Source organism: Mytilus californianus, unplaced genomic scaffold, assembly GCF_021869535.1.
Source record: "Mytilus californianus isolate M0D057914Y unplaced genomic scaffold, xbMytCali1.0.p SCAF_9, whole genome shotgun sequence".
Classification (NCBI taxonomy): Eukaryota; Metazoa; Mollusca; class Bivalvia; order Mytilida; family Mytilidae; genus Mytilus; species Mytilus californianus.
Window position 1 is genome coordinate 61272343 of NW_026262745.1, and position 27353 is coordinate 61299695.

The window sequence follows — 27353 nt, forward strand, 5'->3', positions numbered from 1 at the left end:
TAACAAATTTAAACAGTTCAAACGACAAAACTAACGGTTTAATTTATGAACAAAACAAAAAAAGTACTATGTACAGCAACAAACGACAACTACTTATGTAATGGCCCCAGACTTCGGACATGATGATCAGATGTAAATGTAGTGAGTTAAATGTGGGGGCACAAAACACTCACCTTCTCTGAAACAGAGTTGCATCACCACAACACAATAAAGACTATACAAAACAATAAAGGAAACAACAAATGATATAGAGCAACTAAAGACAACCACTGAATTGCAGGAACCTGATTTGGACATGCACATACAGAATGTGGCAGGTCTAATCATGTTTTGCGGGTGCACAACACTTCCCTTAGACAGTGGTTAAACAGAACGACATAAAAACAAACAATCAACCTCATTCGAAAAAGGGTTGACTGATTCGATCGACATAAAGCATGCAACAACAAACAAAAGGAGTTAAAACTCAAATTACTGGTCTAAGAGTACTCGTAGTTACTTACAGCTTGTTCAAGGCCAATAACACTAAATACAAAAACATTTTACCCAATACTAAGTAAATCGGCACATATCCAATGTAGTTAGTGTAAAGACGTTATAAAGAGTCAGATCTTCAGCAATGCCAAAGTAAAGTATTAAAAAAAATTAGTACTTTTAATTTTCAAAGCTATGTTCATGTAGCTGTAATACTTTTATTTAAGTAAGTTTTAATTAATTGATAACACAATCAATGTTTGTACTGATTAAAACAATATTCAAACTTCTTTAATACAGTGTATAATTGATATTCTTTTAGAATAAGTTTATAAAAAGGGTTTAAAGTTTAACATGGATCGTATAATAATTTACACACTTTATAAACAACATCCCAGTAAAAACTAGAATATGATATCGCGTTTATTTTAGGTACAGTCAAACTTGCAAAGTAAATCTGTGTATCTTTTGAAAGAATTCAGCAAATGTTTCAAGTAATTTCCTGGTAACGGAATCTCTGACTTAATAATTTACCAGTGCTACATACATGTAGATTACGTTCAATGAAATCGAGAACTAACTACAGACACGGGTAAAGCGAACCAGTTTGGATATATAAATATCGCACTCTGTGTTATCAAGAAAATATTCAATTAATTTATGCATAAGTATCGCAGAAAGTAACTAAATTCTGCATTAAACAATGTTAACAGCACATAAACTTTCATTCCTCCGAAGCACTTTTCTGGATATACTTTCATCAGTAACAATCAAAGCTGAATATTTGAAAGCCACGGATGTATAAGAACCGAATCAGTTGAAGAGCTATATGACCAAAAAGAACTGTAAAAAATAGTAATTAAAAAGCTTACTTGCTTTTTTTTTTATAATTCAATATGCTTTTTTCACTAATCGATCAATATTAGATGCCAGAATGGAAAAAGAAGATAATTCTAAAATATCAATACAAGTTTTCATTTGCATTTTAACATGCTTGAGTAAATCGTAAATTTCTACAGCTTTACTTCTCATATAATCAAAATGCATAAGTCTGCCGAACAACACATCTTTTTGTATTCAAATGTACTATAAACAGATACCATACAAATCTTCAAAACAAATGAAAATCATTATAATTTCATTTATGAACCAATATTCATCAATAAACCACTTCACTATCAGATAATAAGTATTACAAGTGAAAAGTTATAGCATTCATGCATTTCTTTTTCAAATGCAGGAATACAAAAATTATCAGAATATGTTTATGTTTTCATCGATTTTTTGTTTGATTTATTTACTCATCCTTAGAAATACATCTCCCTCAAGCAAAGTTCTGATTCCTTGCCTTGATTTTGGCTTTACTTTTGTTCTTTTTGGTTTTTGGATTTTCAAATATTTTAACCTGGAGCATCACTGAAGGGATATTTTTTGTCGAAATGATCATATGTTGCAAAAAAAAACCCTATTACCGGTATTTGTTATAACATCCTGATTCATTTGTTTTCTTAATTATTCATTCATGCAATAACTTCTACAAGGTAACCCAAAATATGTTTCCTTACCTTTGATGCAATTTTCAAGGTCACTTTCATTTGGTTGAAATGACGTGTTTCCCTGTTCATTCGCAGATTGAACCTAAAAGTATTGAACTAATGAATTCATGATTGGAGATATTAAAAATGTCTTAGCATCAGGTCTTAACTGCATGTGGAGTCTTTTGTGTTTCTCCTGTTTTTACTCCAAATTTAGTAGCCTATCTAAACAGTGAAATAGTTTAAGACGTATTAAACGGATGACTTACGGACAAATAGTAACAGGTAAGTAAAACGTTTGTTGTTTCCAATCCGTAATACGTCCGTAACAACTATTAAAACGGATTGAAATACGGATACTGTTTTACCCCCAATATGTTATTTTTATGGATTCTTAATATTCATATTTTGCTGTAGGTGCAATAAATTGTGTCTGCTTTTTGTTTTATAATTCAGCCCACTTAAAAAAGTGGATGTGTGGATCTCCCAAATAATACTTGTTTGAAAATCTATATAGGCACTCTTTATGTAGTTTTCCCCATCAAATACTCAAGTTAACATACATGCTACTGACAAACATAACAACTGTATTCAGTGTTTATCTGGTAATTGGGAAATTTACAACATACTTAAATGTATCAACGCATATATGTTTATATTCTCTACAAATTTTACTTTCTGCGTATTCCAAAATTGGTATTTTTACCAGTGGCAAATTATCAAAGTTTGAAGATTTGTGCATAAATACCGATTCTGATAAAGGATAACAATTTACAAACAAGATGAAAGGAAATCATATTGATAGATATTTAAGCCTAACATAAAGCCTTCATAAGTGTCAGTCCCTTTACAAAATGCGATAAATCAATGAGTTCCTTTCTTTCACATTTTCTCCTGTTTTCTTCTTTGGCATACAATTAGGGGTACAATTAATCATCGTAGCATTTTACTCTTGTAAAAACGTATTCTTTAACACATTTTTAAAGTTAATTAACTATTAAAGTTAACACCCTGAATGAAATTTGAAAAAAAAAACTTCTGAAATATAACGAAGTTATCCTAAATATTGTTCTTTTTAAAATATAACGTGCGATTGCATATTAAAATTCAACGAATGTTTCAATACTTTTACATTTTGATATGCGGTTTTATTTTTTTTGCCAATGAAGATGATAATCATGGCAAGAAAAAATGATTTAATTTATTGTCTCAAAATTGATTCTAATTATATAAACACTAGTAAAAAGAGTTTAGTCTTAAACAGTTATTTTGATCTTATCATCTAAAAAATCTGAAACATAAATAATGTTCAGTCTTTTAGTAAATTTTCAGACATCTCCACTGCAGTAAATTCAGTCCTTTTACGTAGGTTTTTAAACAATTTATAATTTTGTTGGTAGGTACATGTATATTACATTTATTGAATAGTCTAAAGATCGACTACACAAAACAGATCCTCATGACTGCAAATTAATCGTTTAGACTGTACTTGATTTACCTAAAAAAAAATACACGAGTCTTAAATTTACTGAACGACTTAGAAAGGCTTAATAATTTATTGTTCAGTCTTTTAAGATCTGTTCAGATGAAAAAAGTAACCATTTCAGTTCAAAACTGTTTCGCTCTGAAACTATGGCTACTTTAAATCGTCTCTTACCTTGGTCAAATCAAATTCTACATCCTTGAACAAAACACGGGATTTACTATTTTCTGAATATCCGTCAATCACTTCTTCAACAATCTCCCTAACACCTGTACATTTTTCTTCAGTTAGTATCCATATATCTTACAGGATACAAATAATAATGATGACAATAGTTTTAAAACTAATTATGAAAATAATTGTAATGAATTCAAACATTGTAAAGAACTTATAGTTGTTTAAATGATGTAGACCAGAATTGGTGAAAGGAAATTGGTTTAAGGTTTACAATGTCAAGTAATTTAATCTTGTTCGTAAACATATGATCATCCTAATATTACAAATTTGTTCAACATGGTCAAGCGAACGATTTGTTTATTTAACAAAATAAAAGCCTTGTAATTAAGAATTCCAACTAAATTTCTAACGCTATACTCATTTTCCTAAAAAATGTATGAACAGGATTTCTGTCATGTCGGCTAAAGCGTTTTGAAGATTTGGTGTTATTTATTGTCAAAGATTACCACATATATGTTAAAATTGACAAAACAATAACCTTGCGTCTTTTGGCCTTACAATGAAACAAAAAATTTTCTGAAACTGACATTATCAAGATGATTGATTTCTTGATTGACAACATATTTGTTACGTTTGGAGGACGTGTTTTTCAACAGACTGTCGGCATTCCAATGGGAACCAATTGTGCCCCTCTTCTTGCCGACTTGTTCCTTTATTATTATGAGGCTGACTGCATACAGGAACTTCTTAGGAAGAAAAATAAGAAGTTAGCAATATCCTTTAACTTTACTTTCTCTCACTAAATAATTCAAAATTTGGTGCCTATGTTGAACGCATCTATCCCATCGAACTAGAGATAAAGGATACAACAGATACAGTTAAGTCTGCCTCATATCTTGACTTACATCTAGAAATTGACAATGAGGGTCGATTGAAAACAAAACTTTACGACAAAAGAGATTATTTCATCTTCCCAATTGTGAACTTTCCATTTCTATGTAGCAACATTCCATCAGCGCATGCATACGGAGTATATATCTCCCAATAGATACGATATTCCCGGGCTTGTATTTCCTATCATGATTTCCTTGATAGAGGGTTGCTGCTCACAAGGAAGCTTTTAAACCAAGAGTTCCAAATGATGAAGTTGAAATCATCCCTTCGTAAATTCACGAGTTGGTTGACCGTTATGGAAAAACCGTTTCACAGATGATATCGAATATGTTTCTTATGTCGTAACTACAATCCCCTTCCCTTTTCACGAATGTGACCTACCGAATTAGACTTTTTACCGGGTTTATAATTACATGAGCAACACGACGGGTGCCAGATGTGGAGCAGGATCTGCTTACCCTTCCGGAGCACCTGAGATCAACCCCAGTTTTTGGTGGGGTTCGTGTTGCTTAGTGTTTAGTTTTCTATGTTGTGTCTTGTGTACTATTATTTGTCTGTTTGTCTTTTTCTTTTTTAGCCATGGCGTTGTCAGTTTATTTTCCATCTATGAGTTTGACTGTCCCTCTGGTATCTGTCGCTCCTCTTTTATAGCACATACATTGTACCTAGGGCATAAAAGTAAATAAAGTAAATAAATAATACAATGTGAACGCTTACTTGTTGTTTTTATCAGTTCCAGCAGACCAACTTTTAGCTGCATTCTAATCGTTTCATTCGGTAGATATGGTTTAGAATCTCCTATGATAGACAGTACTGCTACTGGTTTTTCTTCTTCCCAGTTTTTCAATTCCTGTTGTTTGTTAATTACCCTACGCAATTGAATACACTGAATAAACGAAAAAAAAATCAAACTGATTATTAATGAATTGAATTTATGAACACTACTATTGGTAAGAATAAGCTACCCTTTAACTTGACATTCTATTGATCGCTAGCAAAGTATGCTATGATTACTACATGTACTTAATTATAAAACGTTAGAAATCGACACTACATAATTTTACTATCGCTGTCACCAATGAGTTGACCCATCAGATGTGTCTATGTCGCATTATGAGATACTTTTTTCTTGATCGTAGTTCTTGAAATACAAAATAATTCTTCGCGGTTAAGTTCTATGAAAAAGTAATCACATTGGTACACACGCAATAGTCTGAGGATCGGACTCAAATAAGCTACCCATATATTTAACTGATTACTGAATTAAAAGTTGCGGTTGTAAACGTTACTCTAATTTGTTATCTAGATAAACTTATTTCATTCGTAAATACCTTTAATTTGTTCCTGGTTCTGTGATTTTTTTAGGAACCCATCCTATTTTTTTTAACTCATAAATGAAATTATGTTGCCAATCTGAAGCTTGTTTAAATAATGAATTTGTGTCCAGAAAAGGAGGTAAATGGTGATTGATTGTAAGGTCTTTCTGCATATGTCTTATTTTCTAGTGCATAACGCTTATTCTGTAAAATTCTCATGAAAAGGATTTTATTATCTTTTTTGTATGTAATAAGATATTTACTTTAACTTGTACATTTTTTTTTAGTAATCGGTATTGTATTACCTAATAGTACTGTTGTCCCAATTAGTATAATACTTTTGCACCACATTATTAACTATATTTTGTTTTGCTAATTATTCTCTATTTATTTCATTGTTTGGCCATTATTCTTTATTATGTAAACCCCATCTAGACCCTTATTAAAGATCTGTGTTTTTAAATCAAATCATGCATATGGTTGAGTTAAAAGAACATTCAAATCTGCTTAAGATATCACCTGTTCAAAACAAAAACCTGTGTTATAAGACCATTGATTTAAGAACCTCTATAGTATATTTCTTATTGATTGAATCTGTATTTACAGACCGCCTATCTTATGAGACCTTATTAGATCTGTGTTTGGTCTCTCTAAATTGGTCACTTATTTGTTTTATCTTTATATACATACGAGTGAGCATTTTGATTCATTCTGTAAACTGCATCTAGATTTTTTCTTACACTGTTTCCTAAAACAAAAGAATAAGTATCGTAATGCCTATCACATGCGCACTTACAGGTAGAAAAATGCATGAATGTGGTCTGTTAATGTTCCGCCGAAGTTGACCATATGAGGAGAGTTTACATTTAACAAACATCCATTAGTTTGTTACAAAATACAACGAACAGTACATGTTTTGTTAATTTTCATTAATTTTGGACTAATTTCAACCGCCCATGTTTACATCCAATCAACAGTGTGTTTATCATGTATATGGTCACTTTGGCTTTTTGTGTGTGTAAATTATAAAGGATTGCTGTTTAATATCAACAATAATTTTGTCGTCTACCTGGTCCTTTTTTTTTAATCTGCCAAAACGTTATCCAATCAAAGCTCAATGTTTTGGACACTCAATTATATCTCGAGTATATAATAGCATAAACCAAAACAATCATCTAAGGATTGGATACAAATGATAACTGTTGAAAAAAAAGTTGAGAAAATAAAAAATGTGTTGATCTTATTTTGTTGATTTACGTTGATCGGCACTGTGATTACATGTTGCTTTTTCTCAATAAGATTGAAAAGAATTAGACACCATCGTATCATGATTATGTACACAAACAGCTGTATAGATTATGTACTCTCATTAAGTAATTTGTAGATTATCTTATTTGCAAGGATCCTGTTGAACGTATTGTATTATTGGATATCTCACAACTAAGTATGTGGATATCTTGACCTGTACGTTGAATTAGATTGATGGGCTGATTTGTGTTTAAAGTCAAGTAGCAAATTTTGCTAGCCTATCAGGACGAAAATATGTCGATGTTCCGCATGAAACATCGTTTCGTTTTCGGACTTTTAACTATGACTCTAAGCTATCCAGTATATGCTTCACTTTTACTTTAATGTGATAAGCGGATTAGCAGCAAATTTAATGTTTCAAGTCATTGGTTTGACCGGGCCGGGGATCAAACCAGCAATCTCCATTATTCTTCCTAAATACACACTACAACGGGACCATCAAGGTGGTTTTTAAAGAAAATTACTGCGAGATCAGTGGAAAGAAAGTTTCTCAACAAAAGAGAAAAATTAATTGTTTCCGAATAAAGATTTCTTTTTACTTTTGGATTGTAAGGGTTTCATGTTTTGATACGATATCTCTTTAATTGCGTTTCTATTAAGGCATAGAAGGCTGCTTACAAAAAAATGAATTGACCCAAAACCTTTATGCTAAATATGCATGCATCATGCCTTATAAAGTTTTATCGACATCAACATAATTTAGTTGACCTTTATTCAATATCTGTGTCACACGGATATGTTCCAAGTTGGCGTTGTTACAAACCCGCCTTTATTGTATCGTTTATTACTTTCTGCATTAGGGAGCTACCATTTGATTTTTATGGGGGGGGGGGGGGGGGGGGGGGGGGGGGGGGGGGGGGGGGGGGCTAGGATGAAATTTGAAAAAAAATAGGCAGGACAGGAGTTTTGAGTAAAAAAAAGGCAGGATGAGATTATTTGCCAAAAAAAAGGCAGGATGACAATTTATGTAAAAAAAAAAAGTCAGGATAAACTAAAAAAAAAAGGCAGGACCGAATAGAGTGAAAAATAAAAAGGCAGGACCGAATAGAGGGAAAAATATATAGGCAGGACAAAATTTTTCATCCTAGCCCCCCCCCCCCCCCATAAAAATCAAATGGTAGCTCCCTTATCAAACTTCGTACCAGTCGGATTTGAATTTAACAAGAGAAGCACGACAGGTGCCATTAATTGAAATGTAAATCTACCCTTACAGAGATCATTTGTTCATTACATGTTTTGTGGGTGTAAATAGATATAAGAAGATGTGGTATGAGTGCCAATGAGACAACTCTTTCATCCAAGTCACAATTTGTAAAAGTAAACAAATCTACTTTATATCTATTTTTTTCGGTTGTTCTTTGTAAATTGTTACTTGTCTTATGACCTTTTTCTCAGCTATCGTGATTTCTTCATTTCGTTAATAGATTACGCATTTAAGCAAGTTGTCATATAAGGAGACGAATATAGGGAAAAAAATAAATATGTGACTGCATAATAAGCTGACCTGTATGGAATACCACCTTTAAACCAAAATACATCAGAGATATAAGAAGATGTGGTATGAGTGCCAATGAGACAACTCTCCATCCAAGTCACAGTTTGCAAATGTAAACCATTATAGTTCAAAGTACGGCCTTCAACACAGAGCCTTGGCTCACACCAAACAGCAAGCTATAAAGGGCCCCAAAATGACTAGTGTAAACCATTCAAACAGGAAGACCAACCTTTATAGCTTGCTGTGCGTTGAGAGCCAAGGCTCCGTGTTGAAGGCCATACTTTGACTTATAATGGTTTACTTTTAAACATTGTGACTTGGATGGAGAGTTGTCTCATCGACTATCATACCACATCTTCTTATATATATCATATAAAAAATGCTAAGTATAGCATGCATAAAATAGGAAAACATTACTTTATAAATTTCATGCTTCCGACACGTTTTCTGGGTTTACTTTCAGCAGGAACCCCCAAGGCTGAATATGTGAAAGCCAAGGATTTATAAGAACCAAAACAGTTGAAGAGCTAAATGACTAAAATGACAAAAGAATAATAGCCATATCAAATTAAGATCAACGTTGGCAAAAGGGGGGATAAACCCTATATGACGAACACATTTATATTTTACAGAAGACAGGAACGTGCAAAGGAGTTTTAAGAGATTATAACCCTTTCCATTTTCGATCGGTAGAATATCAAATGGTGGACTAAACAAGGAATAGTAAAGTAATTACATGTAAAGCATTAATGAATGGCTTCGAAAAGATTGTGTATCAAAGGAAAAGGCAGTAGTTAAAACAAAGCTATGACCTCATATGAAAATAGCCATAATTCTTCTTTCAAAATGTGCGCGAAATTGGTCCTATTGTTTGTATGTTGCTAAACGACTATTATTTGTACATAGAAAAAAATTTCATAGGCCCTTATCGCTGTTGTTCTTTTGAAATCGATAATAACATTATAACTGAACTCACGCGTACAGGTTGATTTTAATACTCACTGAAATATAAAACAATCATACAGGTATCATTTTGAATAGATAAGAAATACATACTTGTTACATTAAACGTTTAAATAAAACACATATGGTAATTGATATATATACGTTGCTGTTTACTTTTGAGCAGAAGTTGCAAATGCTTGTGTCATACTGCGTCAAATATGTTTTTCATACATGCATAAATCTGCTATGTGATTATATCACTGACAACTTCATTATTGATTTAGTCTTCAAGATGTTTTTTTATTCGATCGCTGATTGGACATAAGTATACGAAACTTGAATCGACCAAACTAAGTTTTAAGATCTGTATAAAATTTTACACCACTGGGTCGATTCCACTGTTTTTTGACGTTTTATTCAAGAAATTATTTGCAACCCAATAATTACCACTCATGTATTGGCACTCTTATCTCTGTTACGGTAATTTTCTGTAAAAGGCTGAATTATTCGAAAGTTTGTCAATCCCAAGGCATGGTTTGCCTTAGCTAGATTTGAAACAACTTTTTCGTAATTTTTTGTCATAAATGCTCTAATCGGTTGTAATTAATATTGATCTTGTCAACTGTTGTGATTGGAGCGTCACTGGTGTATACATGTGCAAACTAATTTATAAATCTGCTGGCTTTGAGTATATTTTTTTCAATTTAATCTTAAGCAACATAGTGTTCTCGAACTTTTCCAATTCTTTCAAAAAAAAAAAAAATCATACAATTTCAAATTCTTTCCAAAAGTCTTTTGCCTTCATCTTACTTAAATCAATTTTAGGAAACACTTGGAACAAATTGTTCCCGTCTTATTGCGTATTTTTTGCTTGGCGTTTATGAATCTATATGTATTGCAAACCTTAACCTTAAAGACTTAACAAAACACCATCCCTTCGAAATAGACTATTTTCATATTACCGACTTTTGACTCCGGATTATATAATTTGTCGACTGGTTACCTTGGACATCATGGTACCAAGTCAGGTAAGAGCAAGCTAAAGAAGTAAAACCAAGCTTTCAATCGGTACAATTTTGGGGGGAAATTCCCTGGTTAATATTTTTTTTTCACTACAAAATCATCGGAAAACAGTAAACTTTCCCCTCAAATTACACCGATTATATGTTTGATTTAATTATTTAGGTTGCTCCTATTTGACCGAGTACCATGATGTCCAAGGTAACCAGTCGACAAATTATATAATCCGGAGTCAAAAGTCGGTAATATGAAAATAGTCTATTGTTACGGACGCCATCACGAGTAGGTTGACCGTTGCGGAATATATGTTTCATAGATGACGACAAATATGTTCAAACTGTTATAGCCACAATCTCGTCCTGTTTCTCTCGAAAATGACCTACCGAAAAAAGATTTATCACCAGGTTTGTAATACTATGAGCAACACGATGGTTGCCACATATTTGGAGTAGGATCTGCTTACCCTTCTGAAGCACCTGAAATCAACTCCTATTTTTTGTTTGGTTTGTGTTGCTCAATCTTTAGTTTTTTTTGTGTTGAGCTTTGTGTACTGTTGGTTGTCTTTTCGTAATTTTGTCATGGCTTTGTCAGTTCGTTTTCGTCTTATGAGTTTGAATGTCCCTCTGATATCTGTCGCCTCTCTTTAAATTAGATTGGATACAGACAAAATTAAAAAGCGAGACCATAAATACCTTGGTAGCAATAAAAAAAAACCCGAAAGCTCTATAATATCTTTTACCGACCCTTGAATGTTGGTACATATAAACTGTAAGTTTGAATAATCTTATTTGTTTAGTCCTCAGATGACTCTTATTGTCAATAACTAGACTTGTATCAAGATGTGAGGCAGACTTGACTGCTTCTTTGGTTTCATTTATTTTAGGTTCGACGGGGTCAATGTGTTCAACTTAACAATATTTGATCAAATTTGAAAAAGGAGCTAAGATAAGTATGTAAATGGCATATATTCTACGTAATACGAAATGTTATAATGATTACGTATTGAAAGAAACAACTATATCATGTATAAATTCAAATATACGAATAATGATACGTAATCATGAAGATATATCTCCACGTCAATTATGTATATATGAACATATGAATATCTAGAAAAACATGTCAATGAGACAGCCACTAAGTAACACAAAAAATATATGAAGAAACAAATACCGGTTAGTCCGATTGAAGGGTTTACTGAATTCAAAACAGAAAATGGATTTCGCCAATTAACTATCACACCATTTCCACCACGTAATGGTACTCGATTATATGTTAATTTACTGTATATTCGTTCATTCATTTCTTAATATGATTCAACTATAAATCATGAACCTTACCTTTCGTTTTGTTGTGACGTCCTGTCGACCTTCATTGATATACCCGCTTCCAGCAATTTCTACTGAGGGAGGCGTACTTGCCCTTACAGAGCTCGTACTCGGGGTCACTGTGGTCATATTACAACTCAAAATGTAGCTCTTCTGAAAATATCATTCAATTCATCTGACAATCGGTTAAATATTATTCCCTTGATAAACATTCGTACAGCTGTTTGAAATATACTTGTTCATAACTTATAGCTTATTAATAACTAAATAACTCATTATTTAGATGAAAGGATGGAGTTAGTTCATACCAACTGGTGAGATTACTTGAGTGTATTCACAGGTGATGTTACTTAAGCGTATTCACTGTTGAGGTTACTTAGCGTATTCACTGGTGAGGTTAAATAAGCGTATACACTGTTTACGCTTATTTAAGTGAATTCACTTTTGAGGTTACTTAAGCGTATTCACTGGTGAGGTTACTTAGGCGTATTCACTGGTGAGGTTACTCGTGCGTATTCACTGTTGATGTTACTTAACCGTATTCACTGGTGAGGTTACCTAGAATCAAATTCATAACAATGTCGACGAGACCATTTGTTTGCGCGCTCAATTCTCCAATTGACTGGATTATATTAGGTAATCGTTTGTCTGTTACGCCTACTAAATACGTTGTTTTTACAATGGAAATTTAAACGTACGGGTCACCAAACTTAAGGTTTCTCAACGCCCGAAAGCAAGTAACTAAAAAAAAAGTACCACAAGCGTATTGATTAACATTGAATATTTTGACATTCTTCACCGACAATGAATAGTCAAATTATTTATCATACCGCACATTCTTTAAACATTAAAATAAAATTCCACTAGCTTCAAAAATGCAATGAAAGTGTAGGCAATAACTTTTATCGGACTTAAAAGCGACGCTTTCTAAAATTTGCACAGGCTTTTCGTATCTTTTAACTTTTATCTTGTCTAAAAGTATTCATTTTAAACGAATGCATGATAACTTTATAACTTTGGTGTAACTAAAAAAAAATGAAAAAAATGAAAAAAATATATTTTCGTACGGGCTTTTTCGTACATGCAAAATACAGGACTGTTAAAAGTATTTGGGGAGGGGGGGGGGATTAGTTCGTTTCTTATGAACATACATGAACAATATTTGTCATCGTATTTCTTTTTATCCCTATTTCTTAATTGATATTAAATAGGTTTTTTTACCTCTTTTTCCTGAATGATTGGGAACCGATTAAAAGAAGTATGTATCCCTCCGAAACATAAATACATTTACCCAGGACAGGTACAAGTATCATTCGTAGGCATGCTTACGTTCCCGCTAATATAATTGTTTGATTGCATAATAAGCAATATTTATTGACTTAGAGATTTGACCAATCCATTAAATGGGTTGAAATGCATGATGGACTACTGCGTACTTTATCGAGAACACACGTGTTTTTCAGTGACCAACAACTCACTTTTATTCTTTTGTATCTACGTTTAATAAAGCATAAGTTGTATGCTCAGATTATAATAACAAACTGGGCAATTGACCGACCAGCCCACTGAATGAGTTGCAATGCATGATGGAATACTAATGTGTTTACAATTGTTTATAACTGCATGACATACAACACAAATTTTAACACACTGCCGAAAAAAGAATTCATCTTTAAACCTTTTCTTCATTTTCTTCATTTATGGCACAAAATACAAATCCACATGTTTTACATTTAATATATTTTCTATAATTTAAAGATATTTATAGCTCTGCACATTTATTGTTAATCCAATTGAAACTGTTGGGTGTGATGATAAAAAGAATGTTTGAAACAAATTCCTTTTGAATTTTGTTGAAAGAATGTTAAATTTTATGTATAGAAATATGAAACAAGCGATTATTCAAATCCCCATTGGAAGGCGTCTGACAGACTGAGTGAGCGTAAAAGCATTCCTATCGATAGTCGATGACCAACAAGTTAAAGGTAAATACTTCGGTATTATTAAAAACATAATCATTACGGTTGTCCACAATTTTATGGGACTACCTCTAAGCGGATTCACCGATGAGGTAACTTAAGCGTATTCACTAACGAGGTTACGTTCGCGTATTCACTGGTGAAGTTACTTAAGCGTATTCACTGGTGGGTTACTTAAGTGTATTCATTGATGAGGTTGCTTAAACGTATTCACTGGTGAGGTTACTTAACCGTATTCACTGTGAGGTTAATCAAGCGTAATCAATGGTGAGGTAACTTAAGTGTATTCACTGATGAGGTTACCTAAGTGTAATCACTAATGAGGTTACCTAAGCGTAATCAATGATGAGGTTACTTAACCGTATTAACAGTGAGGGTAATCAAGCGTAATCACTGGTGAGGTTACTTAAGTGTATTCACTGGTGAGGTTACTTAAGTGTATTTACTGATGAGGTTACTTAAACGTATTCACTAATGAGGTTATTTAAGCGTATTCACTGATGAGGTTACTTAACCGTATTCACTGTGAGGTTAATCAAGCGTAATCACTGGTGAGGTTACTTAAGCGGATTCGCTGGTGAGGTAACTTGAGTGTAATCACTGGTGAGGTAACTTAAGCGTATTCACTGGTGAGGTTACTTAAGCGGATTTGCTGGTGGATTAATAAAGCGTATTTACTAATGAATTTACTTAAGCGTATTCACTGGTGAGGTTACTTCAGCGGATTCGCTGGTGGATTTATAAAGCGTATTTATTAATGAGATTACTTAAGCGTATTTACTGGTGATGTTACTTAAGCGTATTCACTGATGAGGTTATTTAAGCGTATTCATTGGTGAGGTTACATAAGCGTATTCACTGGTAAGGTTATTTAAGCGTATTCACTGGTGAGGTTACTTAAGCATATTCACTGGTGAGGTTACTTAAACGTATTTACTGATTAGTAACTTAAGCGTATTTACTTGTGAAGTTACTTAAGCGTTTTCACTAATGAGGTTACTAACGCGTATTCACTGATGAGGTTACTGAAGTGTATTCACTGAAGAGGTTACTTAAACGTATTCACTAATGAGGTTACTTAAACGTATTCACTAATGAGGTTAGTTAAGCGTATTCACTAATGAGGTTACCTAAGCATATTAACTGATGAGGTTACTTAACCGTATTCACTGTGAGGTTAATCAAGCGTAATCACTGGTGAGGTTACTTAAGTGTATTCACTGGTGAGGTTACTTAAGTGTATTCACTGATGAGGTTACTTAAACGTATTCACTAATAAGGTTAGTTAAGAGTATTCACTATTGAGGTTACCTAAGTGTATTCACTGATGAGGTTACTTAAGCGTATTCACTGGTGAGGTTACTTAAGCGTATTCACTAATGAGGTTACTTAAGTGTATTCACTGATGAGGTTACTTGAGCCTATTCACTGGGGATGAAACTTAAGTGTCTTCACTAATGAGGTTAATTGAGTGTATTCACTGGTGATGTTACTTAAGTGTATTAACTGATGAGGTTACTTAAGCGTATTCACTAATGAGGTTACTTAAATGTGTTCACTAATGAGGTTACTGAACCGTATTCACTGGTCAGGTCACTGTCTCGTATTCACTTGTGAAGTTACTGAAGCGTCCTCACTGGTGAGGTTACTGAAGCGTATTCACTGCTGAAGTTACTGACGCGTATTCACTGATGAGGTTACTTAAGCGTATTCACTGGTGAGGTTACTTAAGCGTATTCACTGGCGAGGTTACTTAAGCGTATTCACTGGTGAGGTTACTTAAGTGTATTCACTGGTGAGGTTACTTAAGCGTATTCGCTAATGAGGTTACTTAAGCGTATTCACTGATTAGGTTACTTAAGCGTATTCATTAATAAGGTTACTTAAGCGTATTCACTAGTGAGTTTACTTAAGCGTAATAACTGGTGAGATTACGTAAGCGTATTCACTGATGAGGTTACTTAAGTGTTTTCTCTGATGAGTTTACTTAAGCTTATTCACTGGTGATGTTACTAAAGCATATTTACTGATGAGGTTACTTAAGCGTTTTCACTTGTGTGGTCACTTCAGTGTATTCACTGATGAGGTTCTTAAGCTTATTCACTGGTGAGGTTACTGAAGCGTAATTACTGATGAGGTTACTTAAGCGTATTCACTTGTGTGGTTACTTAAGTGTATTCACTGATGAGGTTACTTAAGCGTATTCACTGATGAGGTTACTTAAGCGTTTTCTTTAATGAGGTTACTGAAATGTATTCACTAATGAAGTTTCTTAAACGTATTCACAGGTGAGGTTGCTGATGTGTATTCACTGATGAGGTTACTTAACTGTTTTCACTGGTGAAGTTACTTAAGTGTCTTCACTGATGAGGTTATTTAAGTGTATTCACTGGTGAGGTTACTTAGGTGTATTCACTGATGAGGCTACTTAAGCGTATTCACTGACGAGGTTACGTAAGCGTATTCACTGGTGAGGTTCTTAAGCGTATTCGCTGATGAGGTTACTTAAGCGCATTCACTGATGAGGTTACTTAAGCGTATTCACTGATGAGGTTACTTAAGCGTATTCATTGATGAGGTAACTTAAGCGATTTCACTGGTGAGGTTACTTAAGTGTATTCAATGGTGAGTTTACTTAAGTGTATTCACTGGTGAGGTTACTTAAGCGTATTTATTGATGAGGTTACTTAAAAATTTTCATTTAGGGCTTTTTTGAATTGATGGCAAAATTTTGTTGAATCTGTTTTGAACTTTGCGTAACAGGGAAAATAATTATTTAGTTAGCACCCGTTAAATATGTGTCAAAATTACTGACGTCTGTATTAGAGCTTTATGCTATTATTCAGTTAAGGGCAAAATTTTGTTGAATCTGTTTTGAACTTTGCATAACAGGGAAAATAATTATTTAGTTAGCACCCGTTAAATATGTGTCAAAATAACTGACGTGTGTATTAGAGCTTTATGCTATTATTCAGTTAAGGGCATACGATACAGTTACAGGGGAGATAATGACGTTGTTAACGTAAAATGTTATTTTTCGCGACGTCAAACTGCGACATATCGGGAACAAATGCATTTTTCGAGGGATTTTAATCATAAGCTTGAAAAAGAGTACATGGACCCCTCTTTTTAAAATGACATTTGACTTGATACTGTAGGAAGATTATTTGTTCCAATTTTTATGAAAAAATCACAGATGAAATTTTTTTAAATTAGATAAATATACAGCAAAAATTTGCCGTTTTTTCTAAATTCATGAAAATTTAATAAAAATGAATTATTTACAAAGAATTGTTACACAAATTAAGAGCTTACTTTTGTAACTAAGATATTCCAAACCTTTTTACAAAAATTCTCATTTATTTATCTTTTGAAACAAAAAATTTAAGTATGTCTGTCCAAAGGATTGAAATGTCCAAGAAACCGAAATTTTAAGTAAATGTCCAAAATTTCGACCCCATTTATCTCTAAATTTAGCACATGAAGGTATATTTTTTATTACATATTTGAATTTTCCAGGTAAAAAATAGATTGTATGCAAATTTTCGTAAAAAAATCACCGTGGGATCAAAACTGTGTCGTATGCCCTAAAATAGCTTGATAATATAGGACGTTGCAGATGATTAATGTATTACCAGGACACTATGCTTTAGCTTCAGTCGTTCACTTGCATGTTGTTAATATTTGTCTGGTGGGTATATAAACACTAATTACCAAGAACTTCCGAAAAATATTTATCGAATTTGAATACTCAATTAAACCACTTTTAAATAAACTCATAATTAAGTTGAGTGGATATAAAAATCGATGATTTAACTTAAACATAAGAAAATGTGAATCTCTATCATTATTCAAAAAACAAATTTGTACCCAAAATAGTAAGGTCCCAACGTAATATTATGTAGGATATCGTTTTGGTCAAATTCTTCATGCTCGCTTAAGAATGGATTCAAGTTCATTGAATTCTCACCTATTCCTTCGCAATTTAATAGACTCTCCAGATTGTCGTTGTGGTGATGTAGAAACAAATTCTCACTTCTTGTTATCTTGTCCCATATACACTGACTTAAGACATGAACTACTAACTTCTGTTTCAATTCTTCCTGTCCAAGTTGACACAAACATTTTGCTTTTTGGATCAACGGTACTCTCGGATGAGCAAAATAGTCTTTTATTTAGTTTGGTGCAGAAATATATTATCAAAAGCAAACGTTTTAACCCTTGATGTTACTGCTTCGCCATTCAATAGGAACCCAAGCATTTCACACTGTATACATTACAAAAAATCATGTTTATTTTTGTGTTTTTTTTCTTCTTCTTCTCTAATGTATTTCCACCTTTTTCATATTCATATATTTATTACAGAGCATGCCAGTATTTATATTTATGCATTGTTCAATAAGTGTATTATTTGTGTAAAAGGAGACAGATTTGTAAAAGCAAATTTGCTTGTTTCTGAATCCTTGATATTTATTTCATTTGTATAATATCGTTTAATGTTGATTTATCTGAATAAATATTGTTTAAACTAAAATCGATGATATGCAGATAGATTATAAAATAGAATGTTGACGGCATGGGTCAGGCTGCTTATTTGTTTCAAATTTGAAATAACAGATTTTGAAAAATTAGAAAATTGACAGAATTGACAGATTTGATAAATACCATGGATAATCAGTTAAAATCAATATTCAGCGACTCTTTTCACAAAAAATCTTACGATTAAAATTGATCGTAAGTTATACTGAAATGTTCATGACTTACGAGTATTTTTACTCGTAAGATTTTTTGTGAAAAGAGCCCCTGGAACGACGTTTTGAATTGTTTGATCCTTCTAGTTAATTCTTAAGGATGTACTTAGGTGAGGTTTTGGAATTTGTGTCAGATGTTCGGACTCTTTGGTGTTTTTCCCTACGATACAAGGTAAAATATTTTGCCCCAGAACACCCATTTATCTTTTCATATAAGACTTAATAGTTCATAAAAGGTCATTTAACAAAATTTAAGCAGATTCTTGATTTTCTTTCTTTAGATTTGAGACCCAAATAATACCAATGCAAATATAAGGTAAAAGTCCGAGTCAGCTTTTTCCCGCCATATTTTAAAAATCAAATATCTCGAAAAGAAGCTCCATGATCTATCAAATGGATGGAACAATTACATGTATACATTAGAATACATGAATTAAATTAATGAAATATATAAAGGAAGAACAATCTCGATATAACAGGAACCTTTATTCCTTACGATATTAAAAAAATTGACATGTTGAATCAATCATTAACAGAAATCCAAACACGTATATTAAGTATGAGGGAAGTAATTTAGTTGTATCTGAAAACTTTGTGATTTACTTTTTGAAAAATCGAAGAATAATGAATTTAATGTTAAGTTAAGTCATTGTCTGTAAATGAATTATAATTTTGGGATACGAAATCTGCTCACTTTTTAACAAATCATCCAAGATTAGATTTTCAAAGTCAATGAAAGTTGCAAACAAAAATTGTCAAGAAATTATGAATAAATAGGAAATATCTGTGGAAAGATATAGTCTAAGAATCTGACTCTTCATAGTTCAGCAAAATATAATTTTAAAACGACAAACATTAATTTCAAATCAAATAAAACATTTATCGTTGAAATAATTTGATCACATTTTTTTTTATTTAAAACTCAACAAACTATTGGGATGTCAGCAAAATCGAATTGGATATAATCCTTAAAAACCATAAACATGGTATTGTGATTTTGCCATTTAAATTAAATGTGACTATTGACAGAAAATGAATGGCCATTTTCTCAATGACACAATCTTTAAAAAAAATCTTTATGTCGGGTGGAAGTTTTTTAAAAATCTTTTGTACAGTTCCAGATAATGAGTTAATATTTAGATATATTTGGTTATTATAAATTGTGTTGTCAATTACTTTATATTTACCAATTTAAAAATCTCCAAGTCGAGTATTTAATCGATTCTAAATTGTAACAAAGGATAAATCAAAATTGGTTGAATACAGTTATAAACGGCATTAAAGCTTATTGCAATTATACACATATATTTGAGCATATATACATAGACCTAAATTTGATTAAGAATATTGTGACAAATACATTATCTCCACTTTGTTTTCATATTTATACATTGATCAGTCATATTTTGCGTTAAAGCAGTCATAGATGTTAAATCAACATTTTCTAAGGTCAAACCGTGTCGACTATGTCCATAATAATATGCATATACATAATAAAACTATGAGACTCAGTATATATAAACTTGTTAATTTGCGAAATTAATCGAAGGTCCCATCCTACCAAACGATTGTTTTCTGTTTAAAAATGTTGATATCTACATTGGGCTATCAATCTCATACTGAAACTGTTGTCTTATGGATACAATTATTGTTAGGGCTATTCCATTAAAATGTATGTTGGAAATATCCCTACAATCAAGAACCTTTTTTTTAATCGCAATACCATACGAATAATTTCAAAAATTGTTTAAGAGTTTTACCTCTAAAAGTACAAATAAAGTACAAATGTGTCGGATATGGTCAAACTTATTTGATACGTATCGGCACACATACGATTAGTTTTAGTTTTATAATTTTGTTCCATGTCAATAATCGGAAAAAAAAATAGATTTCGGTCTAGAGTAAAGACAATTTCAATCTCCCCCTCCCCCTTTGCGCCTCAAAAGGTAAAAATAAAGATTTACAAATTAAGTGTACGATGTCTTTTTGATGCAATATTTAGAATGGTGCATTAGATATAAAATTGTCCGTTACCGGCAAATACTATATTATTTTGAAATAAGAATGGTACTCACTTTTAACACATCGTCCTAAGTAACCAAGTGTTTACTGTCCAAAACACAGATCTTTCAAACAATTAAATTAGAATATTTGCAAGATAGACTATTTTTCAGATCAAATCCTACAGTGTATTTAAATCGAAAACGAAATATTTATCTCACGAATAGAATATATATTTTATACCATACTGTTTAAATAACAGCTCATATGCCCAATTAATAACTTTGCGTCTTTCAAAAACATCTAAAGATCTTGTTATTGTTAACACAGTCTTTAAACTTTTATTCTCACATACAAGGCTTATTTGTATAAATATTTAATTCAATAGTTCTAGTTATTTGGTCTGAATTGTAGAGATGTATAGAATATGTTAGTTTTTTGTCATGTTGTATCTTTCTCCTTACAAAACTTGGTAAAAAGAAATCAAAAATAAATTTAAAGAGATAGAAAGAATTGATTCAATTTTTAAAGTCACTAAAATCGCATTCATCTATGGTTGGTAAAGCAACCAGTTCCTCCCTGAAAGTACCTGCAGCTAGGTTTTGAAAGTTATCTTAGGAGTAAAACACCTCTGTAGTTTGTGTAAGGACATGTCTTAGTCCTAAGTCGTGATGTTTAAAGGAACTCTGGTTAGGATGAACGCTAAAAAATCATAAAGATATGTTATCGGAATACATGTCTTAATATGGTATTGTTTAGCTATTGTAATAAAGAGTTCCTTTAACAATTTTATCGATTGAACATTGATTTGCTTTAGAGGGGTTATGGTATGAAAATCAAAGATATAAAAGAAGTACTCTTGTTACTGGCAACTAATTGGTCCTGTTAGTTGAATGAAGTTTCCATGGCTTAAACTTGTTTGAAGTACATATGCAGTTTGATGTATGTACCTTACATCTGTACTTATGGATTAAGTGAAACATATATGAAACAGATGCAATAAACGATGAATAATGTCAGACTCTGGTTGACTAATGTTTATCTTCTCAAATTTCAAACACCTATCTTACAAATGACTTGTGGAAATTAGTATGACATCGGTCATAACAGCAATGAAAAATAAATAAGCAAAATCAAAAACAATTGCATGTACCTACTAAGAATCTAAGACAAATACACTAAGTAGTTAAACTCATGTTGTATTAAATTATCAGGAAAGAAATATGAAAGCATATACACGATGATCGTATTATCAAAAAAATGTGAAATCAAACTTAGACCCTAATTTGGAATCGAAATAGTCGAATACTGATGCTTTCTAGATGAAGCCCAAAGTTGACAGTTATTAAAAGTAAAACACATTTACGTATAAAACAAACAAGGGCTTAATACACATCCAAAAATCAATCGATCACAATGATAAGATATATTTTTAAACCTCATAAACAATCTATGCAACTGCTCTTTGGAGACCAGAAGTTGTTCAGATGCATCGATGCAACTGCTGGTTGAGCTTTCCTTCCCGAGGGTTCCACCAATCCAGTGGTCAGCACTTTTTTTTGTTGAATTGAATTATCATTGATATTGTCATACTAATAAATAAACATTTTACAAACCATTGAATTGTTCGAAATACTAAGGATTTTCTACCCCAGGAATAATTTACCTTAGCTGTTTTTGGCGATACCTTTCATTGCTCTTCAACATTGTGTTTTCTTTGGACTTTTTTTCTCTTTTTTATTCGAGCGTTACTGATGATTCTTTTGTAAGGCAAATGAATGCTTGTCTGGCGAACAAAATTATAATCGTGGTTTATTTGAGGATTTTTTTTATAACATTAGGTTCTCGATCTGCAAAATGTTTATTATACTAAGTATATAGCAAAATTGCGTTGCAGTCAGGATTCTACTTCGTCAAAATTATTTCCCAATTACGCCAGCTAGTTTTTGTCCGCCGCGCAACGCGTTGCGGGGGACATGGAAATACCGGGCGTCTTTCCGTCCGTCCGTGTGTCCGTCCGTGTGTCCGTCCGTGTGTCCCTCCTTCCGTACCGGTGTTATTAGCGCTCTCACAGGTACAATTCTTGCCAGATTTTTATAAAACTTATAATATAGGTAAATATCAGCATTATCTAAGACTAGTTTTATAATGGTGGACGATCGACTTTTATAAAAGAGTGATGCACCTTGGAAATATCAAATTTATGGAAAATGGCCTCGTTAGCGCTCTCACGTGTACAATTCTTGCCACATTTTTATAAAACTTATACTATAGGTTAATATCAGCAATATCTCAGACAAATTCTATAAATGGTGGACGATCGACTTTTTTTCAAAGAGTTATGACCCTAAGACATGTTAAATTTATGGAAAATGGCCTCGTTATCGCTCTCCCGGGTACAATTCTTGCAAGATTTGTATAAAACTTATACTATAGGTTAATATCAGCAATATCTCGGACAAGTTATATAATGGTGGCCGATCGACTTTTTTTAAAAGATTTACAAAATGTATGACTCTTAGATAGATTAAATTTATGTAAAATGGCCTCGTAAGCGCTGTCACGTGTACAATTCTTGCCAGATTTTTATAAAAATTATACTATAGGTTGATATCAGCAATATCTCGGACAAGTTCTATAATGGTGGCCGATCGACTTTTTTTTAAAAGATTTACAAAATGTATGACTCTTAGATAGATTAAATTTATGTAAAATGGCCTCGTTAGCGCTGTCACGTGTACAATTCTTGCCAGATTTTTATAAAAATTAAACTATAGGTCGATATCAGCAATATCTCTGACAAGTTCTGTAATGGTGGCCGATCGACTTTTTTTAAAAGAGTTATGACCCTTGGAAATATTAAATTTATGTAAAATGGCCTCTTTAGCGCTCTGACGGGTATAGTTCTTGCCAGATTTATATAAAACTTAAACTATAGGTTGATATCAGCAATATCTCAGACAAATTCTATAAATGGTGGACGATCGACTTTTTTAAAAAGAGTTATGACCCTAAGACATGTTAAATTTATGGAAAATGGCCTAGTTAGCGCTCTCCCGGGTACAATTCTTGCAAGATTTTTTATAAAACTTATACATTGTAGCTCTAGCAATAGAGCGTCAGTTGATAACTATACTTATGAGTAGAGAGATAATTTTCCAATTATAAACTATCCAATTGTATGTAGCAATATTGCATAGGAAGTATGTATTCCCCAGGTGATACGATAGCCTAGAGCTTGCGTTCCCTAACATGATTTCCTTTGAAAGAGAGTTACAGCATACGAGGAAGTTTTTGCATCAAGAGTTTCTAGTGGTAAAATGGATGATGTCTTCGAAAGTTTTACGGTGGCCATCATGATTTTGTTGACCGTTAGTTTCACAGATGAACACGTTTGTGTGTTGCTTATAGTATCCGCAAACCTGTCCTCTGCCAATCTCAAATGATATGTTACGCTCGTACATTTTCACATTTTACGAACTTCATTTGCAGGGGTGTGCTCCATATACAAAAATTGCCCTAAGAGTAATAAAGAAAAACGCCTGGACTCAACACTACAAACGTTTAACGGTCACAATCACGAATTGGTAGATCAGTACGATATGTCTGTGTCTTAAATCACTAACGATATATGTTCGAAGTTTTAGGTCTTTGGAGTCTAATCTGTAGACAACGATCCACCAAAGTTCAAATGAGATGGATGTAAGCACCTATAGGCAACCGTACGGCCTTCAACAATAAGAAAACTCCTGGCCGTATATTCGGCTATAAGAGACCCGACATGAAAAATACGAAACAATTCAATTAAGAAAACTAACGTATATAACAAAACAATTAACGAGAAAATAAAATATGACAGACATGAACCAACGACAACCACTGCATGCTCCTTACATAAAGAATGTGCGGAGTAAAACATGTTTGTGAGAACTAAACCCTCCCCTAACATGGGACATTGGTGTTACAGCACAGCATAAAAACAGACTATGAAAATCAGTTGAAAAGGGCTTAATTCATCAGATGGATACAAAGTAAAAAAAAAAAAAAAAAATCCAACAAAAACAAAGACCGGACGTGGCAGGGTATTTATACATCCCTAACAACAGCAAAAAAAGTACAGATCCGAGAGAACTCACAGTTACAGACAGCGAGTTCGTGATTTTTTTTGTTTCCTTGATTTGTCTTCTTATTTGATTTATGAGATTTTAACATCAGTAAGATACTGTTTCTTTTATCTATCATTACACTTTTACTTGTTGAGTAACATGACGGGTGCAACTAGTGATTCCCTTCCGTGGCACATGAGTTCAATCCGAATTTTAGTGGATTTCGACTCGCTCAGTCTTTATTTTAAGTAAAGTCTTTTGATTTTGTTGTAAGGATTTTCCTCTATGTACTTTTATTGTACTACTTTTGGTTGTATATGGTTGATTGGATATCCCCTGTTTAGAAATTGCAATCGAAACGTTAATGTGTGCGCTTTGAAAATATCACCCAGACAGCATTCTTTTGTGAAACAGCGAATTGGAATACTATATACTGAGGTTTCTTAAAAAAATAACTAATATTGACTGTTCTTGTGCAGACTGTATTTATAGAAACCACAGCCATGTTGTAAGGTGAACAAAAATATATAATTTTAGCAATATAAATTGAAGATGATTCAATATATGTTTGCTTCCAACGACGGACACATTGCCAACATTATATTGTCATTTTACCCGGTGTAAGTTGGCTATATAAGAATATGTGTTAATAGTTTTCATGCGATTATAATCCAAATTGATGTAAAGAAAATATGGTTAACCATTTGTTGTTTTTTTTCGATTCACAAGAAACATACCATCTGCCATAGCCTTGAAGTGCATGTGTACTAGAGCCTGCTGTCAAGGTGGCATGTTCACTATCTAATGTATATATCTTATATTTTTTCGTAGACCTTCCTAAGTTTGAAAGTGAAGGATCTTGTCATAAATTCAAAGATATTTACGAATGTAGTCAATATTTTTTTAACCTTTAAAAGTTTCTGCCACCTCCTTATTCATATTGATTTAACTAACCTTACCAAAAGATCAGTTTGCGTGTTATTGAGGAAACACTTGATACTTGCCCACAAATCTAAAATGTCGATGGCAACTGAACAGATCCATTAAGCAAATCAGCAGATCGAATGAAGTACAAATGTATGATATTTTTTTAAGATTGTTTCCATATAAGTTTTGTCTTCGGTTTACTTTCATAATTCTTACATGTACATTTACAGAACATGACTGCATGGGTCACTTGAACAAAGAATTGTTTATATTATGTGTAATAACGTGTGATACTAAGGGGACGACCATTTGATATTCTGGGGGTGGGGATCAGGATGATATTTTCCGGAATGACCATTTTCAACTGTTTCTTCGCATGCTTATTTTTTTTTCGCCGATTAGCCGCAAGAAAATTTATTGTCACTTTAGTACCCATTTGTATCCTCAACTATCTTGCATTTTATGTTGCAGAATATTCATATTCATCCTGTCTTGTGCACAGTCATCTATTTCAAGTTTTACCAGGCCAAGACATTCATTTCCAAAACCCTCCTCATCCACCGAAAATCAAATGATAGGAATGTACGTCCTTTGCCGCCAAGTTCAAAAGAACTTTCTTCCATACCGTTAAACAATTTTTATCGTGATTCGTCATGGAACTCAATTGTGCACTTCAAACTACAGGACACTTTTTTTATGTAAAGATAAATTTGAGAGAAAAAAAATATCGTTAATTATCATACATGAACAATGTTTCGATACTCGCCAAAAAAAGTGCATAATGCACATGCCTTGGCCGATTCTTATAGGGGATATTTAAGGGTCATTTCTTGCAACGTGATATTTTTTTTATTTATCGTGTTGAAAAGTAATTATTCTCCATGCTTCGTGAAATTTGGTTAAAAAAACTCAAATTATAAATAAGAAGATGTGGTATGAGTGCCAATGAGACAATTCTCCATCCAAGTCACACTGTATAAAAAGTAAACAATTACAGGTCAAAGTATGGCCTTCAACACGGAGCCTTGGTTCACACCGAACAGCAAGCTATAAAGTGCCCCAAAATGACAAGTGTAAAACAATTCAAACAGGAAAACCAACGGTCTAATCTATATAAAAAACGAGAAACGAGAAACACCTTTGAACCACACCAACAAACGACAACCACTGAATAACAGGCTCCTGACTTAAAAATAAAAATGCAGCCGGTAGCTGGAATACACATATGAAAAAAAAAGTTTTTGTTTATGTCAAATATGATATTTTCCGATTATATTCTGAGGAGGACGCCTGTGTGCGCCTATTGGTTTGTTTCTGAGACATATTTTGCCAACAGAAAAATTACTAAACGTTTGGCTGTAAGAAATGTGTTTGAATACGTATCAGCTTAACAATAAACTTAATATTACACAAACCTTCTATAACCAGTTGTTGCTTTGAACAATTTTGTAAGGTGCTGTCGTTGCTTTGCCTATTTTGTGCTGACACTGGTAGCGTTAGCAAAAAGACATGATCATCAATCGGTAACCTGTATTATACTTAGATTGGTTAACGCCCAGCGACAAATATTCCAGGATATATTAAGCGGAAAAGGATAAAATAATATGATAAAAT

General features: G+C 32.8%; 1 protein-coding gene across 1 annotated transcript in view; it reads right to left on the bottom strand.

The window, feature by feature from the left end:
* Positions 1-6621, bottom strand: part of LOC127716180 (transient receptor potential cation channel subfamily M member-like 2) — a 67658-nt gene extending 61037 nt beyond the window's left edge. Inside the window, exons 1-4 of the mRNA XM_052222305.1 lie at positions 6570-6621; positions 5281-5449; positions 3667-3794; positions 2040-2112 (exon numbers count right to left, since the gene is read on the bottom strand). Of these exons, the coding sequence (XP_052078265.1) occupies positions 2040-2112; positions 3667-3794; positions 5281-5323 (244 nt within the window). The 5' untranslated portion in view covers positions 5324-5449; positions 6570-6621. The remainder of the gene's footprint in view (positions 1-2039; positions 2113-3666; positions 3795-5280; positions 5450-6569) is intronic.
* Between the last annotated feature and the right edge of the window lie 20732 nt (positions 6622-27353).